Raw genomic sequence first — 18205 nt, forward strand, 5'->3', positions numbered from 1 at the left:
AATGATTCAGTCCTCAGAAGTCTATTCTCTCATCCCTACGTAGTTCTCCCCTAGTTCTGCTGTGAAACTCAAATGAGATAAAGATAGGAACAAAATATAGGGTTTGGTGCATAGTAGGCCCACAATACATGGTCTGTGGTTGCTACTTTGGCTACATTTACTAGCCTGGGCATATAAACCACCATGACCACATTGCTGCCATCTGCTTTTTCTTGTTATTTCACAGGTTTAGTATTTCCATTGGTCTCCAGGCTCCACCTGAGTCAGCCACTGCACTGGTGTTTGATTCTGAATTTTCTCTCCTTTGTTTCTCCTTACCACATTAACCAAATCTACCTAAAGTTTACAAAAAAGCAGGGCAGGATCAGGGGAAAGTTCACAAAGACACTCTAGATGCACAGCAAGCTATTTCTTGGCTCAGGGCCCTGTGGTATGCCATCAAGATCAGAGGCTTTTAAGCTTCTTTAACCCTAATTCACAATAAGAAATACACACTATTGAACACATGCACACATAAACACACATAACGCATGTGGATGTGTGTGAGATGTAGAATTGCCATCTGAGCCATACTACATGCAAATCACTCTGAGACTTTCTATTCTACTTCATTTTTTTTTACAAAGCTCTGGGAGAATTGAAACTTGTATTTGCCTATGATGCTTACAAATCTTCCCCTCAGCAGTCCCTCCCTAACATCCTCATCACTGTTCTGAGGCCTCTTGACTCTCTCTCTGGCAGCACTGTGTTGTCAGAGTTTCAACAAGCCACTTCTCTTTTTGTCTTTAGCAACAACTCCCAAACGGTTTCTTGTATGTTAATTAGTCAGATAGTTTGGGATTTGATTGGAATGAAGAGCCAGATGAAAGGGTCATTCACACTCCAGTGCAGTAGACCAGGCAATTTAATAACATCTCTCAAACTCTAACCCTGAATTCTCACAGGGTACTTGGCATAATGACTTACAAAAAAAAAAAAAAGTTCATTTGTGAAGAGAAGATTTATTTATTTGAGCTTCAAGATTTTAGGTGTTCTCTATTTTGTTCCTTTATTCTCCCCCTCACTTGGCTTAAGTGTGTTTTTCCACTACTATAATAATAGTTATAATAATAATGATGCACTTTTATTAAATCCTTACTGAGGGCTCTGCATGATTATCTCATTTATCCTCACAAATCCCCCATAAGGTAGGGCTATTATTGTCCCCATTATACACATAAGGAAAAGAAGCATAGAGAGGTTAAGTAACCTGTCCAAGGTCACTGAGCCAGAACATGTTGGAACAAGATTCAAAACCAAGTTTGTCCAAAGTCTCAGTTCTTAAGGTTCATAGTAGCTCATCTCCCTGGCCCTTTGACTATTACCCAGAGTTTACCCAGAGATGCTTACTTGAAAGCACACTTTACCATTTTCAATATTCTTTCCGCCTGTAAGTAAGATGTGCCAGGAAGGATAAAAGTAGGCTTAGCCAGGTCCCTGAAAAGGAGAAATTTGGGCTGTTCTTTGCTACCTTGCGTCTCCCTTCCGTCAGTGCAAAAAGATCTCTGAATAAAGGCAGAATTCTCTTCTAACTCTATACTCTAGCGTTTCTCAAATGTGTTGGACAAACATTGATGAGAATTACAGGAAAAATATATGTTTTAAAATCAAAAAGCAGAAGATAATAGGTTACAAATCTTCAAATATTTCAAATAGTACTGCCAGACTTCTCAGGTAATTTCATAAGCCCCAACGAAGAAAGGGGACAGGTACTAGTACGTAGCATCTCTAAACATTTAACCACAGAAAACTTTTATTCCAAGAAACATACTCTAGGACTACTGCAAGAGACATAGGATCACAGTTTAGGGATTTGCTCCAAATACATTACAGGTGTTCATGATATACCATAATCACCACAGGGAGAAACTTTTTAAAATATACATGCATTATTCCCCATTATCACTAAATTATGGCTCACTAGGACTGAGTAGGGGTTAGTCATGCATATTTTTTAAATGTTCCCCTATATGATCTTCACATGAACCTACCACCTACCACTCCTTGAAGACCTGTAAAAAAAAAAAAAAAAGGAGGTGTCACCTCGAGCGCTTACAAAAAACACTTTCAATAATATGAACAAAACTACTATCTTTGTGCTTCTTACATATGCTAGTACTTTTGCATGCATTGTCTTTTAGTCCTTGCAACCACCCTGTGAGGTGGATATGGCTATCCTCATTTTACAGATGAAAATTCTGATGAACAGAAGTAGCAAATTTTGCCATTGTCTCAGAGAAAGTCTTGAGCATCTACAGATATGGTTTGTTTGGAAATTTGATATCTTAAATGGAAATTTGATATCTTAAATAAGAAGTATCAATGGATTTTCTTAATTGTCCCTCTAAACCCCCTAGTGGCTATAAGACCTTCACCAAAGAGTTTTTACTAAAAGAGATTTCTAGAAACTTCCCACCCATCTGTACTGTTAGTTCTTGTAAAACAAGGTTCATGGTCAAATCTGATTGGGATTTGACCTGTGGACCCCTCTTGTAGGGTCCAATGTACATTAACGGAGTAAGGTCTCTGAGAAGCTGCAGTCAACAGACCTTTTAAACTTTCTTTAAAGTTTTCAGGAGTATTTTTCAGCACAATAATTTTAGCATTCCTATGAATATTTGGGGGGAAAATTAAACTGAGTTGTGGAGGACACAGGATCGCAGAAGGTAAGCAGGAACAGAGAAAGACTTAGGCAATTCATTCTCCCCTTTTCCATCTAGGTTCAAATGAAATTATAAACATAAAAGAGCTTCTCAAAAGTATCTTTCTCTGGGATCCCTGGGTGGCTCAGCGGTTTAGTGCCTGCCTTTGGCCCCGGGGGTGTGATCCTGGAGTCCCAGGATCGAGTCCCTTGTTGGGCTCCCTGCATGGAGCCTGCTTCTCCCTCTGCCTGTGTCTCTGCCTCTCTCTCTCTGTGTGTCTCTCATGAATGAATAAATAAAATCTTTTTTTTAAAAGTATCTTTCTCCTGTACATACCACATCATTCTCAAGGTTGCCAAAGAATTGCTTTCAAAATCCTTTTCTGAGAATTCAACTTGGACAAGGCCAACTTTTTTTTTTTCAATTTAGACTTTTATCATAATGGGCAATCTTTGAACACACAAAATTATTGACCTGTTCTTGAAATATTTATTCCCACATCCCATTGCTGAGAAAAGGGAAGAAATCCAAAATTAGGCTTATACTAAGTTCTGCTGAGCAGATCAAAGGACTTTATGAGAGAATTAAATTGTACCATTTTCTCTCTGATGACCTGAAGTCTCTTTTTAAAAGGATTTCCAAGATAGATAGTAGGCATTTAATACCTGAAGAGGAGTATGTGCCATTTATTTTGGTGAATGGAAATTACCAAAGCCAAAGAATCAGAAATAAACTCTTCCAATTAATATTTCAGATGAAACATATTCCTGGCTATCTATTATCCAAATCACGGAATCCTAAGTTCTACTAAAACATGTGTCAAATCATTTCCCAGTACCAACCAAATGCTTACTATGGCAAGTATGATATGTGGACTAGCCTCTTCAGCATCAATTGAGAGCTTGTTAGAAATGCATAATTTCAAGCTCTGCCCCAAACTCAACTGGAATCTGCAATTTAACAAGATCCCCAGGTGACTGCCACACATAGTGGAAGTTTGAAAGCACTGGCCTAGGGTATCATTGACTGGCTAATAATTGTGCTTACCTGTTTATTGCCCAAATTAAAGATCCTTAATTGATGCTCCCTTTTAACTAGCTTGCATTCCATAACAGTGATTTTAAGCCATTTTCTCAATTAGGAAGAACCATTTCAAATGGTAGCTGGATCCTCTGCAGTGAATGTGTGTACTAACTTTAACATATTTAGGTAGCAGAGCACTTCGCCAAAAGGCTTGAAGGAGGATAGGGACCGCTTTATCACTCTCCCATGTCAGTGATGACACACCTAGAAAGAAGCAAAAGGTAGCTGTTCCCTCAACCCTGCCTGCCCTGAGAACCAGAGAAAAATCCCCTTACCTAGTAGATTTTGTAATGAGACCTGCTCCTGATAGGCTGTTTCAAGTTTCCCTTAAGAATGATAGTCTTTATACCTATTGACCACTGCTTAAATGTTGAGCAGATATCATATATTCTAGAATTCCTTTAATATAAAATTTATATCATGATATATAATAAATTATATCACTAGATAAGTTGATTTAACATATACTATGTGCCATAGGCAGCTCTTCTAGTGTTTTATACCTATTATCTCCTTCTACTCTCCACAAATAACCCTGCAAAGTAGACACTTTGATTATCCCTATTTGACAAATGAGGAAAGAATAGTCAAGTAATCCTTTTAGCAGTGGACTGAACTTGGATTTAAACTCAGGCAGAGGGCAGCCCAGGGTGGCTCAGCAGTTGAGCGTCTGCCTTCGTCTCAGGGCGTGATCCTGGAGATGGAGCCCACTTTGGGCTCCTTGTGGGGAGTCTGCTTCTCCCTCTGCCTGGGTCTCTGCCTCTCTCTGTGTGTCTCTCGTAAATAAATAAATAAAATCTTAAAAAAAAAAAAAAAGGAAGGAAATGTTCAAGTATTTTCAAATGTAGGGAGAATAGTATGATAAATTTTTAATGTGCCCATCACCCAATTTAACAATCAACTCATAACTAGTTTTATCTATAGCCTCACCCTCTTCACTCTGCAAATTATTTCGAAGTGAATCTCCCATGTTGCAACATTTCACCTGTAGATATTTTAATATCTATTTCTCAAAGATAGGGTTTTTAAAATATGCAGTTATTCCATTGTCATTCCTAAAATATTAGCCTTAATTACTTGATGTCAATTTTGAAGTCAGTGTTCAATATTTTCCAGTTTGTTTGAATAAGAATCCAAGTAAGCCTAAATACCTACATAAGTTTAACTCTCCTTTACTCTAGAGATTCCCTATTCAGCTTTATTTTTTTTTGTTTTTCTTACATATTTAGTTTTTGTTGCTGAATAAATCAGATTGTTTGTCCTGTAAAATATCCTACAGTCTGGATTTTGCTGATTGCATTGTCTCCCACTTGTGTCATTTAATGTTTCCTGTTCATTATGTTTCTATAAATTGGCAATTAGAGCCAGTGCCTAAATCTGATTCAGGTTAAGTTTGTGTTTGTGAGTATATATGTCACTTTTGCATGAATTCATTCCCTTACCATCCTGCAAAGGTGACCAATGAGTTTGTCTTTTTTAGTATCAATATGCACTGATGGACTTAAATATATTTGATGTGTGTCAAATCAGTACAGTTGTTATCTGCATTGATTGCCCCATTTTTAGCCAGTGGAGCTTTCTTCAAATCGGTTCCTGAGCTCTTTTTTAGTCTTCAATATGTCTAGTCCGTTTCAATGGAAAATAGTGTTCAAAAATCACAATCAGTACGTGTTGGAGGTATATATTACTATTGGATTGACCATTATTTCTGTGCCATTTAAGTGGACAGAACTAGGACTTTTTAAAGATTCAATATATCAAAATTTATGCTGGTACTTGAAATTCAGGACTAGAGGTCTTTATATAACCTCATCAATATTAAATTTGTAAACCTTCTCCCACATTAGGCAAAGTCCTTAGCCACTGTACTACACAGCCCCCTTTGATGTTTGATGCTCACAGCAATCCTTGGAAGTAGAAAAGGAAAGAATTAGTAACATTTTCAAGATGAGGAAACAATTTCAAGAAGATTAAATCTTGTCAAAGATTACCCCGCTAATGCAGTGTTATGCCAAAATTGGAACTCAATTCAGATGTACATGGTGATTTTATAAAGTAATTCTTAGATCCCTTTACATGTATGTTTTATTTCTCAAATAAATACAATTTTCACAAATATAAAAATATTGAAACTATCAAAGTTTTGGTTATAATTCTTTGCAATATTAATCATTAGACTATGATGAAAATACCCCTAAAAAAACTTACTTTTATTTCTTATAGCCCTTTGATGTCTTTTTGGTGACCCTCTCTTCCAGAGTTGTTCTGGGGCATGAGCACACACACACACACACACACACACACCACAACATGGAAGATTCGCTCCCCTTTCCCAAAGCACTATTTGCAAATTTCATTAAAAAGTATTTTTCTATTTTTGTCCCTTCAGGGCCTTATGAGGATGCTCTACTAGGTTTTATGAAAGATATAATCATGCAAAAGTGTTAATAGATGATAGTTTAAAGTTTCCCTCCATTACACTATCTCCATACCCCATGATAACATATTTACATTTGAATAGTGGCCTTCACAGTCATAACTGCCAGGGATAATTATATTTTAAGCCAGTGTGGAAAATATCTGATGTCTCAAAAGAGAACCATATCAATCTAGTATAAGGATTAGGCAAGACTCTTTGTTGCATATGACCAAACTCTGATTAAACAGAAAGAGAATTTATTGAAAGAAAACAAGATTAATTGACCTTAGGGTAATGTCAACCATAAATTTAGAATCCATCAGTGCAATCCTCATTTCTTATCCATGTTTCTGTCTGTGTTTGGCTTTCATCTCTCACAAATAGACTTACACTCAGAGCTTCACCTCCAGAGAAAGACTGGGAACATTTCCCGATGTCTAGATTGAAAGGCATCCCAAGGACAAAGACTGGCCTGGCTGGTATTATACACCCACCCTTGGACCAATTAACTCTGGCCAGAGGGGAAGGATTCTGAGATTGGCATCCTCTACTTCAACTGTATGGTTGAAATTGGTCTATGGTGCAGGACAGTTCTGAGCAACTCCACAATAAATGTCCATTATACATATTATGCATCAGTTCTATAGACACTTAACTTATTGACAACCAAAGTCCTCTACCCTTAAGGAGAGGGCCTGAGGTCTTCTGTCTGTCTCCCATTCCCCTAATGATATTCCCTAGTACAAAAAAGTCCTTCTCTAACTGCCATATCTCTGCCTATACAACATCCTCTGCAATGTTCCCAGAGTGAAACACTCCTTCCTCTGTGCTCCCATAGACTTTACTCTTGTTGCTTTCAACCACTGTGCATAACATACCATAGTTCATTCAATAAATTCATTTATCCAACCAATATCTGATGAGGTCCTCTTATTGCCAGATACTGTACTAGGACATTTTGTTGTTGTTTATCAGGGTTGACACATTATGATCATATCTTCTGTGAACAACTTAATAAACAGTTTCTCAAACTGGAATTCATATTCTCTTCTTTGTGACCCCTTTTGCTAAAAACATGAGGTATAAGACATTGCTCTCATGTAAATTTCTTTTTAAGAAAAAGATTTTATTTATTTTAGAGAAAGAGCGTGCACAAGTATGAGCAGGGAGAGAGGCAGACGGAGAAATAGACTTCCCCTGAGCAGGGAGCCTAATGCAAGATTCAATCCCAGGACCCTGGGATCATGACCTGAGCCGAAGGCAGATACTTAACTTACTGAGCCACCCAGGCACCCTCCTTGTGTCATTGTCTTTTGTCTGTTAATTACAGCAAGAAAAAATGTATGCAAAAAAGGTCTGTCTGTGCAACACTCTGTGAAGGCACCACTGCCCATTTGGTGGCAGCTGTCCCTATTTCAGGCATTATGCATTCACTTATTTATTTACCACGTATCAGTTGAATATGTCCTCTGAGCCAGGTGCTGTGGTATGCACTGGGGGTTCATGTGTGAACAAGAGAGATACAGGCTATGACTACATACTCTAACAAGGAATCACAAAGACTATGATGAACAAATAATCCCACAAACAAATAGTAATTGGTTTCTTTGAAAAATGACAGAACACATTCTTTTTCAGTATTTGCTTGGCATGCCAACCCTGTGCCTTATAGGTTAGAAAATGTCATAGCACAATTTCAAGATTAAACTTAGTCTTAACTCTGAATAAGAATCAGAATATCTCTCCACTTGAATAAAGTCCACACAAGACTGTAAGGAATCTTTAGATGGAATCTCCTCCCTACGGCCCTGCAACCCAATCTGTGTGCTTTAGCGGGAATCTCTTGAGCAGGCAGGGAGACCCAGGGTGATTGCATATGCAGACCATCTTCTCCCCTAGAGTCTGAAAGGAAAGTAGCTGCCAGTCACTCTGTTGTGGGTTATCTTGAAAAGAACTCCGACTGACCTGGAGCAGGGAGGTTATCAAATGCTGGTAACTGTCATTAGTTTTCAGATGGAATTCTCAGAAATCAGAGAGTTGTTTAATTTGTATGCCAGGAAGGAAACCTTAGTCACCCAGCTCAGCAGCTAGGGCATGAAGAATATTTGATTCTAACATTATCCAAACTAATAAGCTTTAAACACACACACACACACACACACACACACACAACTTTAAACAGTATCCTCCTAAGGTTGCAAGCAATGTATCTCCTGTGTAGCCAGCCAGGGGGTGTGGTCTGTGTATCCTGCAACCTCTTTGCTCTCCTGCATGAACACCCACAAATTAGTTTTCCTGCTTTGTCATCCTCTGCCTGGAAAGGGCTGGTTTTTCTAGTCATCCAGCCTGAGGGTCATGTAGAAACAGAATGAGGGCTTGGCAATATCTGGTTCAACTCTTCTTTTTCCAGGTTCAAAGTAAAAACTCAATAAATAAGTACATTCTCGGTTTATGGAAGAAGTTTAGCTGACTTCTCTCTCTCCAATGAGCAGAATCTTTCTTGAATATTTCCTAATGGACATGGAGGTGTTTCAAGGTTATCTAAAATGTACTTCTGCTTTAAGGACTTAAGACTATGGGTACCTATTTTTTTTAATTTGTTTGTGACTATCAATACCTTTGATAACTTTGCCCCTCAAATCCTCTTACCTGAAAGCATTTGTCCTTTCAGTGTCCATTATTTAAGAAAATAAAAACAAAAAAGTACTGTGAATTGGATTTATAATTTACTGACCTCAAGAATTCCTCAAGAAATTGGAAAACCATGTATGTGTCACTTATTTTTACTGTCTACAGGTAGCATCTTGGGGCATATAGGGATTTGTAGATAAATTGCAATGTCTAATCTACCAATTGGCTTATAGAAACAGCTTGGTATTTGACAATTATAAGCATAAGATATTATAAGTTCCACATGAATGACACAAATATTAAAAATTGTCCCAAGGAAGGAGAGATTGCTACAGTCTGTGGTGGACCTATGGGTCCTTAAGAGATCTAACACTTGAGTTTGGCAATAGAAATTTAAGAGAGTTACCAACATGGAAAACCTGCAGGGAAAGCATGTAAAAGGCCAAGAGGGTTTTTACTGTGGGCAGACACCATTAAATGCTTTTGCCAAGCAAGGAACATGTATAAGCTTTAGAATCAGACCTACCTGAGTGCTCATGAGCTGTGTGATCGTGGGCAAGCTACTTAGTACAATCAACACTCAATTTTCTCTCCAATAAAGTGGGGCCACTCTGCCCTGACACTTCACAGAAGAACTAGGAAGATTGAATAGAATCAAATCAATAAGGGGCAGCATTTTGTGAACTGCAATTTTACCAAATAAATAAATATCATTAATTTTTTAAAGACCAAGAGATATCCATGGGACTGAATAGGCCATTGTTTTATTTAGACTTATTCATTTGCAAGAAGCAGAAGTAATTCTGGCTAACTTAAGCAAAATAGTATCCTGCAAAAATGTAGTGGGAGAGGGGGTAGAGGAGAAGAAGCACACAATGTGACTCCCAGAATCAAAGGAAAGCTGAAGACTCAGAAACAAGAACCAGGAAGCCTCAGTGCAGTGGCCAAGTATTGGTAGCAGCAATTACTTAATAATCTCATTTGTTTTTTCTTCCTTGAGTCATTTTCTCAAGTCAAAGTCCCACAGTGGGAGCGTCTAGTGGGCAGGGCATCTTGCTCTAGAGTCCCCTCAAGATAACAAACCACAGAAGAGAAGTAGTTTCCTGAAAGGAAGTGAGAAGGTTATTAATTTTAAAAGGAGTAGATTGGAAGGTGGATAGCCAGAAAACAATTGTCCACTACAAATAATTTCAAAAAAATCATTCACACATTTATGTAATCAAATTTATTAATCAACTTGAAATTCATTTATGAAGAATAGTGGAAAATAAGCCTAGAAAAGTAAAAGCTGAGGCTAGTGCAGGGGAAATGGCCTATTCTTATTACTGGAACATAATTCAGCCTGTTTTCTAAATGTTGGCCTTCCCAGTGACCCTTGGAGGATGCAGTTTGTTGATTCTGGTCCATAAGTCAGTAAGCATATCTTAACCCCAAAGAGTCATTACACACTAGCACTTGGCCCACTTTCCTTTGCTTTCACTAATACTGCCATTGACCTACCTGGGCTAAACTGGGAACGTTGAGTTGTTTTATGATTGCAGTAACTGATTTGTGTCAAAAAAAACCTCTTCCTTCTTTCTGATTCTCTTTCACTTCCCCCATGGCTCATATACTATGGGTATTCAATATATGATTGAATGAGTGAATGAAATGAATGAGAGACTGGTGTGCCCCATTTTGGAATGTTGGGATCTAGGACTATGACCATGTTTTCTTTAGTTGAGCCAAAGAATTTCCATATAAATAGTCCTATTCCTATGAATCAAAAGTTAAGATTTGTCCCTGGGGTTTTTTCTAATTGCTTTACAGAGAGGTCTTCCTTTATCTCCTCATCTATCACCTTTCTATATATATATTCTTCACATCACCCTATCCACTACTAACCTTATCTCAACAAGTGTTGATGGTGTACCTGTTGCCACAAGGTATTATGGGAAATACCCAGAGGAAGCTGGCAGTCTAGTAGAAAAAGCATAGATTCAGACACATAAAGGTTAATGGAAGCATTAGTGTGATGTGGGAGCACATAAAAAGGACACATTTTCATTGGCTGGGGTGAAAGGGTCTGTGGGGATTTGGTAGGCTTCACAGAGGAGGTGGCATAAAAAATATCTTAAATGCTTAAAAAATTTAAATACATATATATGTATATTATATATAATAATCTCGATAGATAGATGATAGAGAGATAGATAGATAGAGTTGCACATTTCTCTTCATTCAAGCCATAAGAAAGCCCCAGTCATAAAATCTTTTTTTTGCAATTGAAGAGAAAGAAAAAAAAAAGGGGAAAATCCTATTATGTCCTCTCCTGGTGGACAGATAGGATAGAGGGTATTCTCAATCTGGATAATTTTATATTTCCTTAGCTTGGAATTGGTTCTAGAGCAATTCTCAGTTCTACCACCAGAAAATATTGGGGAATATCTGTAAACATTTTTGGTCACCACATATGTCAGAAAGAGAGGGTGCTACTAGTATCAAATTAGTAAAGGCCAGGAATACTGCTAAACATCAAAGAATTATCCAGCCTGAAATGTCAATGGTGCCAAAGTTGAGATACCCTCGTCGTAAAATGCCTTGACTGCCTACCAACTAGATGTTTATGTAGATACCAGAAAAAAAGGAGGCAAGTGAGCCAATGACTATAAGGCAAACCTTTCATAAAATATAAGTCTTTTAGATACAATCAAATAAAAACATTTTTGGAGGCAAATAAAAGGTCAGAATGACAATATGATGTAGTTTAGTTTTTTTATGCTTCCTTGTTTGACCCACATTAAGAAGGGTGATGGTATCATGATAATGGTAATAATGAAGATTTCTAGGCATTGGGGCTTGTTCGTTTTTTTTATTAAGATATAATTGACTTATATCTTTTAGGTATAAAAGGTTAGGTTTAGGTTTTATAAAAGGCTAGGTTTAGGTTTTAGGTATATATGATAATTTGATATTTGTATATGTTATGAAATCACAATAAGTCTAGTTAACATCCATCACCTCACAGTTACATTTTTTTCTTGTGATGAGAACTTTTAAGATATCTCTTAACAACTTTCAAATATACAATACAATATTATTAACTATAATCACCTTACTTATTTTTTTTTAAGATTTTATTTATTTATTCATGAAAGACACAGAGAGAGGCAGAGACATAGCCAGAGGGAGAAGCAGGCTCCATGCAGGGAGCCCGATGTGGAACTCGGTCCCGGGACTCCAGGACCACGTCCCAGGCCAAAGGCAGATGCTCAACCACTGGGCCACCCAGGCATCCCACCTTACTTATTTTTTAACTGGAGATTTGTACCTTTTGACCCTCTTTACCCATTCCCCCTTCCCCCATTCCCCCACCTCTGGCAAACACCAATCTGTCCTCTATATCTATGAGCTCAGTTTTGGGGGGCTTGTTTTTTAATTCCGTACATATGAATTTATTTATTTTATCAGGTATTTAGATTATAGAAAGTGGGAAAGGAACATAGAAAAGGAAATAGAGCCAAGGGGAGATCTTTTTTTTTTTTAAGATTTTATTTATTTATTCATGAGAGATACAGAGAGAGAGAGAGGCAGAGACACAGGCAAAGGGTAAAGCAGGCTCCATGCAAGGAGCCCGATATGGGACTCGATCTTGGGACTCCAGAATCACGCCCTGGGCTGAAGGCAGGTGCTCTACTGCTGAGCCACCTAGGCGTCCCCCAAGGGGAGATCTTAAATACTAATCTTGTCTTTGTGCATCAAAATAACACCATTTTTAGGAGAGCTGGTATGTGACATCAGAAGTCCCATGGTTAAAGCCTGCCTTCTCACTTTGCTAGCTGTATATCATTGGGGTAATCATCAGATCACCTCAACCTTAGTTCCTTCACTTGTAAAACAGAGATAATAATAATCCCTACCTGATAGAGTTATCACATGATTTAAAGGCAATAGCATCTATAAAATAATTGGTTCTTGGCATATAATAAGCATTCAATAAGTGCTGGAGCAATAATGATAAAAACAGGACAAAGAGGATTAAGTGAATTGATGATGGTGACAATGATGACCATGGTGCAAACGATGATGATAATTGGCTTTGAATTGCAATGATGTGAATGATAGTCATGGCTCTGTTACTTACCACCCCAAGACAGTTGCTTTACTTCAGTTTCTGTTTGCACATCTGTCAAAATCTCCTACAGTTACTGTGAGAACTAAATGACAGGTGCCTGGCACATTGTAAGTATTCAAGGGAGGTGGGTCTGGCCTGAAGAGCTGCAGAGTCACACACACTCCTCTCTGGAAGGGTTCCCCAGGCCTTTTCATTTATTAGTGGGGCTTGCATAGGTAAAGGGCTGAGTCAGAAAGAAATGTTAGTTAGGTGAGCCATGTCCACAAGCTAAGAAGAGCGGTACTGTAATGAATCAGAAGGGAATCAGAAACTCCTGAATGTGGTTAAAATAAGGGCCTTTTAGATTTGGCAGTTCCTGCCATCTCCTTCTGTCCTTGGGTTCTCCAAGCAGCTCCCTGAAGTGTCTACAGCAAGTCCTTCAAAGCAAGTAATCCTAAGAGCTTATCTTTGAAGATAGGAAGATCCACATGCCCCTCTCTTATAGCCTGTCTTAGGGAGGGAAGGAAGGAGCCCAGGGAACAGGTAGCTAGAAAGGGCAGGGTCACCTCCCCAGGAAGAGAGGAAGATGGACAGAGGATCCAAGGCCAGTGCCCAGAAGAAAAAGAGATCAAGGGACACTTGAGAAAGAAGGTCACTGGGAAGCCCCAGTGCAGGGACAAGAGAGGCAAACCTCACATTGCTGGCATCTGCGAGGTATGATTCAATAGACACCTGGGACTCACTGCCAGCAGGATCATTAGCTCTGAAACCCGCTGCCACTCATACCTGAAATGAGTTTGGATTTAGATAGCCTGCAATGAGCCGAGTGGTATGGATTGGAGTGAAGCACACGGCTTAATCAGGGGCATGAAAGCAGCTGACAAATTACAGCGTGATTTGTCATCATCTCAGGACTCGGCAAGTGTTTGTCCCTGAAAGAATCGATACCTGGAAAGAAAAGGACCATATTTTTAGAAACTCCTGGATGGGTAATTTATTTCAAGTGAGTGGAGAGTTTATTTATGTTGGCGCCCCCACAGATCCAATGGACAGTATATTTATACGAAGCCAGAAAATGCTATCATTTCTTCTAATCAATTTGCCCCTTTGAACAGCTGTACCTTGAAGCTTTCAGCAATAAATTCAGTCCCCACACTAAAAGCTCTACGCAGGAAACTATTTCTCACCCCACCTTTAGCATTCCTTTTTTCTACTACATGGCATGTTACATCTGCTAAAACTCTCCACCTGGATTCCGTCTTCTGGGACACAAATGAGATGGACTGGGAAGGTGGCATTAGCCCCATTCTACAGACAGGAGACCAAGGCTCAAGATGTAAAAGGAATATTAGCCCATGTGGGTAGAAAGCAAGATCTCCTCTCCTCTAGTGGTGCCCTTCCCCCATTGGCTGTAAGATTTTGCATAACTAGATATCTAATGCAAGAGAAATCATGGAGAAAAAAGGCAAGCATGCATCTGAAGTACTTTGCTACAGGAATGTTCGCTGGGGGGTAGTATGCGTTGAAAGTAAAGCACAAAAAAAAAAAAAAAAGAAAAAGAAAGTAAAGCACAGAGGGCCTCCAGTCAGACTTGGATTCAAATCCCACTCCTGGGACAGCTATTGGCAGCCTGCCTACCCTTCTGAGCCATGGTTTTTCCATCCCTAAAGAGGACATAATTAGTATTCCTACTTCATAGAATAATTGTAAGCTTAAAAATAAATAATATATGTGAAGTTCTCATCACAGCATCTGGCAGAAACAAGAGTACAGTAAATGCTGTTTATTGTGTTTTATTAGCTACAATTTCCACAGCATGTTCATAATAGAAAAACAAATTGAGACCATATAAATGTGCCATAGTGAGATGGTGAAATAAGTATGGTGGCCTTCATACAACAGGTTTCTATATAGGCGTTAATAAAACTGTATAAAAAATTAAAGATGTAAAAATTTCCAATATGTGTGAACACCATCTCATTTTTTGAAATTCATAAATCTGTGTGTGCCCACACATAACATGTATGTGTTTGTATATTTTTAAAATTATATGTATCTATTAAACCCTAGAAGTATTATATACACAATATTAATTCTGATTACCTCTAGGTGTGTAATTTATAATCTTTTCGATTATGTCTGTGCTGCCCAATGTGGTAGCCACTTGCCACATGTAGCTATTTAATTAAAATTGAATATAATTTTCAAATTAATTTCTCGGTCATATCTTCACATTTCAATAGCCACATGTGATTAGTCGCTCCCATATCCAACAGTGCTGACTTAGAACACTTCTATAATCACCGTAAATTCTATTGAATAGCGTTGGTCTGGAAACTCAAATCCAGACCTGCAAAGAACTGTGGGCTGGGCAGGACCCTCCCTCTCCCATGCCTCCAATTTTCCAGCATTTTCAGGGCATCTGCTTTGTCCTTCTTAATGAGGATTTCACTTTTCTTCTAACATTTTACAGCTATCACAGCATGACAAAGCGGGGATTGTCTTGATCCTATTGAAACTAGATCCTCTGACTTAATCACCTCCTGGTGTTCTCTCCCTCACAGGACGTACAGTTTGAACCTGAACATTTCTGCAATACCATTGTGTGTGAGAAACCAAACAACCACCTCAACAAATTTAAGGGTTATATGTAAGTACCTAATCCACCTGTGCTGTTGGTAACTATTTCCCCTGCAGCCAGAACACATCTTTTCTTGACATGGCCAAAGAGATAAGCATCTGGGTCCTGAGGACTTGTCTTTCTTTTTCCCATAAAGAAATGTTAAAGAAACCGAACTACCTTGGGAAACTTTTCCTTTTTTTCTTTTTCTTTCTTTCTTTTTCCTTTTTTAATTTTTTTTCCAGAGTCGCAGTTAATTATCTTGCAGGGTTAAACTTACTAATTTTTTTTTAAGATTGTATTTATTTATTCATGAGAGACAGAGAGAGAGAGAAAAAGAGAGAAAGGCAGAGAAACAGGCAGAGGGAGAAGCAGACTCCGTGCAGGGAGCTGGATGTGGGACTAGATCCCAGGAGCCCAGAATCATGCCCTGGGCCGAAGGCAGGCACTAAACCACTGAGCCACCCAGGGATCCCCAAATTTGCTAATTTTTTTTTAAACCTCTGGTGAAATAACATCAAAATCAAGACCACACTCTGATTTGGAAAAGGCAAGATTTCATTTAGGTCAGTTTTCTAAAAGAGCTTGTGTTGTACTGCAGGTAAGAATGGGGACTTTTGAGTTTGACAGACCCCAGTTTGAAATCAGGTTTTATCACTTACAAGCTGTGTGACTTCGAGTAAATTCATTAGCCTCTCTGGGCCTTGGTTTCCATATCTGTAAAATAAAGATTGTTAAGTCTACATCATAGGACTTCTGTTTTCTAAGAAGTGAGTCGTTTATCACATGCAGAGCCCATAGCACAGCAACCTGCACAGAGTAAACCGTCGATGGTGGCTGTGCTCTTGTAATTATTGTTATTCTTATGCCTCAACTTTAGTTTGGCCTGAGAACTTGACCGTAATTCTGTTCCCACACCAGACTACTGGTCTTAATGCACAGACAGACCAAAAAAGAGCAATGGTAACAATCAGAATACAAGCCCTTATACAGTGTTTTCATAGTTTCTAGAGCACTTACATGGAACGTCATCTCTTTTTCTCTGTACAACCACCCAGGGAAGTGGCTATTATCATCCCCACTTTCCAGACAGGGATAGTCTAAGACTTTCCACATACACCCAAAGGTGTACAATAGTTACCAGATAATACCAGGATTTGAATCCAGGTCTTTCCACTCAAGCCCCAGTATGTTTTCCATTGTCATGCAGAACAGAGGTCGGCTCCGTAAGGTGATTTCTTTGACCGATCGGGCTTAAATAGTCTTCTTGGAAGGCAGATGTCTGTGCTTTCTCTTCACCTACATTTTCTCAGGCCTGATAGGATGTCATGAGGAACACTACGAGAGGGGAAAGGATAAGAACGATATAAGATAAATAGCGGCTTTTAAACACAGATTATTTTAAAATGCGCAGATTGCACAGATGGAGACAGGCAGAGAAGGGCCTGAGCTCCTGGCAAAGAGGAGGATCCACGGCAGGCATCTGTTCAGGTAGAGTTTGCCACCTGCCCCCGCAAAGAGGCCATCCCTATGCCTGAGGTTTGTGGATTTGGTTCATCCCGAGTTAGCTGTCAGACATTTTCTTGTTAGAGTCAAAAGAACTGCAAATGGAAAGGACTCTGTGATTCAGTGCAAGTGATGGGGCTCCTACTTTGGGAACCCTAGTGCTGTGAAAACCGCAGGTGAGGTGCTGTCTATGGCCTGGGCCCCTGAGTCCTAGGATGTCCCATAAGTTAGATGTTCAGCCTTGGAAAAATCTCTCACCTTCTCTGGGCTTCATCTTTTTCTCCAGGAAGGGATAATCACCCTTCTAACTTCCCAGAAGTCTGAACAATCAAATAAAATGACATAAGTAAACTTAGTTTATAACCACAGTAAGGAATAATTGATATTAAAAGGTACATCGAGCGGCAGTATAGCACTCTGGAGCCAGACTTTGGACTCCAATCCCCATTCTGCCGTTTACTAGCTCTACGAACTTCCCTCAGTTTCCCTATCTCTGAAGTGACTATGATAACATAACCTATCTTACAGGGTTGTCATGATGATTACCTGAGTTAGTAAGTGAAACACAATTATAACCAGACCTAGACAAATGAGGTATTGAAGAACTAAAAAGAGAAAGGACCTAAGGGTTCAGATGCTTATTCTTTTTGTTCTCCCTAATGCTTCAAGGAAGTTATATTTAAATGTCCCGAATATCCCAAAGGAAGGCATCAGGATCCAATAAGGGCCAGACTCCAGGTGTGTGTTGGCCTCCGAAGTTTCTGGTGTGAGGTGGGAAACTGCAATGCCCCTGAGGCTAGAGCAAGAAAAAAAACTGTTTTAAGGAGCTGCTTCCCACACATAGCACAAAGGACTACCATCCCCCTCCTGTGAGGTCTGTTCATTTCATGAGAGACTGAGCAAGAGGAGGGTGGTAGAGGAGAGAGGCAAGTGAGAGATGTAGCTCCAAACAAGAGGAGTCTCGCCAGTTCACAGTGTGACGGGGGGTGGGGGGGTGGCACTGGTGGCTTCAGCAGACTTGCACATTCAGGCTCTGTGGTCTGGTCCCAGCAGTGAGGTGAGAGCGTGGGAATACTGCCTGAGGGAATACAGTGCAGTCTTTGTAGGGACAGAAGCCAGTTCCCCCACACTACACCATTCTGAGTGAGAAAACTGAAGCCATCGCTTTTTCA

At 39.2% G+C, this 18205-nt stretch overlaps 1 protein-coding gene across 12 annotated transcripts in view; it reads left to right on the top strand.

Annotated features, from left to right (window-relative positions):
- The window catches only part of ATP10B (ATPase phospholipid transporting 10B (putative)), a 304309-nt gene that overhangs the window by 222733 nt on the left and 63371 nt on the right, over positions 1-18205 (top strand). For all 12 annotated transcript variants that reach the window (XR_013378278.1, XR_013378277.1, XM_077895646.1 and 9 more), the window contains one exon: positions 15472-15557. Coding sequence is in view for 10 of the 12 variants with exons in the window: in XM_077895646.1 (XP_077751772.1) it covers positions 15472-15557 (86 nt within the window). In the remaining 2 variants the exon portion in view is untranslated. The remainder of the gene's footprint in view (positions 1-15471; positions 15558-18205) is intronic.

This window comes from Canis aureus, chromosome 4, assembly GCF_053574225.1.
Source record: "Canis aureus isolate CA01 chromosome 4, VMU_Caureus_v.1.0, whole genome shotgun sequence".
In the NCBI taxonomy this organism is placed as follows: domain Eukaryota; kingdom Metazoa; phylum Chordata; class Mammalia; order Carnivora; family Canidae; genus Canis; species Canis aureus.